Source organism: Condylura cristata, unplaced genomic scaffold (assembly GCF_000260355.1).
Source record: "Condylura cristata isolate star-nosed mole 26May11 unplaced genomic scaffold, ConCri1.0 scaffold00050, whole genome shotgun sequence".
NCBI lineage: Eukaryota > Metazoa > Chordata > Mammalia > Eulipotyphla > Talpidae > Condylura > Condylura cristata.
In genome coordinates this window covers 1,865,364-1,866,041 of record NW_004567151.1, presented here as the reverse complement: position 1 = coordinate 1,866,041, position 678 = coordinate 1,865,364, and the positions used below count along the sequence as shown (strand labels likewise).

At 66.2% G+C, this 678-nt stretch overlaps 1 protein-coding gene across 1 annotated transcript in view; it reads right to left on the bottom strand.

The window, feature by feature from the left end:
- Positions 1-678, bottom strand: part of KCNH1 (potassium channel, voltage gated eag related subfamily H, member 1) — a 30,620-nt gene that overhangs the window by 9,921 nt on the left and 20,021 nt on the right. The window contains exon 5 of the mRNA XM_012734207.1: positions 4-163. Coding sequence (XP_012589661.1) covers positions 4-163 — 160 coding nt within the window. The remainder of the gene's footprint in view (positions 1-3; positions 164-678) is intronic.

The following is a 678-nucleotide window of genomic DNA, read 5'->3' as shown; positions in this document are numbered from 1 at the left end:
GGCCGCCCCGCTCGGCGGCCAGCCGGGCCTCCTTCTGCTGCCGGAAGCGCTGGAACAGGCGGCGGACGGGGTGGTCGGGGGGCAGGACGAGGGGCGCCTCGTTCTTGCGCTGCAGCCGCTCCTCCTCCTCACGCTTGACGTCGCTGATCTTCCGGAACACGATCTGGGGACGGGGCACCGGTCAGCAGGGGGCCGGCCCCGGCCCCGCCCCGCAGGGTCGCGCTCCAGGGCGGCAGCGCCCAGGGGCCCCTGTTGCGTGGGCTCCCCCGTGCCACACGGCCCGGCTGTCGTGTCCAGGCATTCCCCACCCCTGTCTCCCAGGGCCCGGCTGCCCACGCAGAGGGGGGACGGCACCGGGAGCACCCCAGCACCCCCCAGCTTGCGGCACCTGCCTCGGCCAGTGTCCTACAGTGTCCATGTCTGTTCTCACACACCTGGACGTGTCAAGTTTAAATAAAGTTTGTTCTTGAACCAGGAGATTTGGTAAAGTGTCATGTGGCCAGAAAAGAGACAAACTGTTGTGTTAAATACACACTAGCTTTATAGTTTCCATAGAGAGCGAGATGCAAGAAGGATCACGGGACCGTCTCCCGTCTCCCGTCTCCCGTCTCCCGTCTCCCGTCTCCCGTCTCCCGTCTCCCGTCTCCCGTCTCCCGTCTCCCGTCTCCCGTCTCCCGT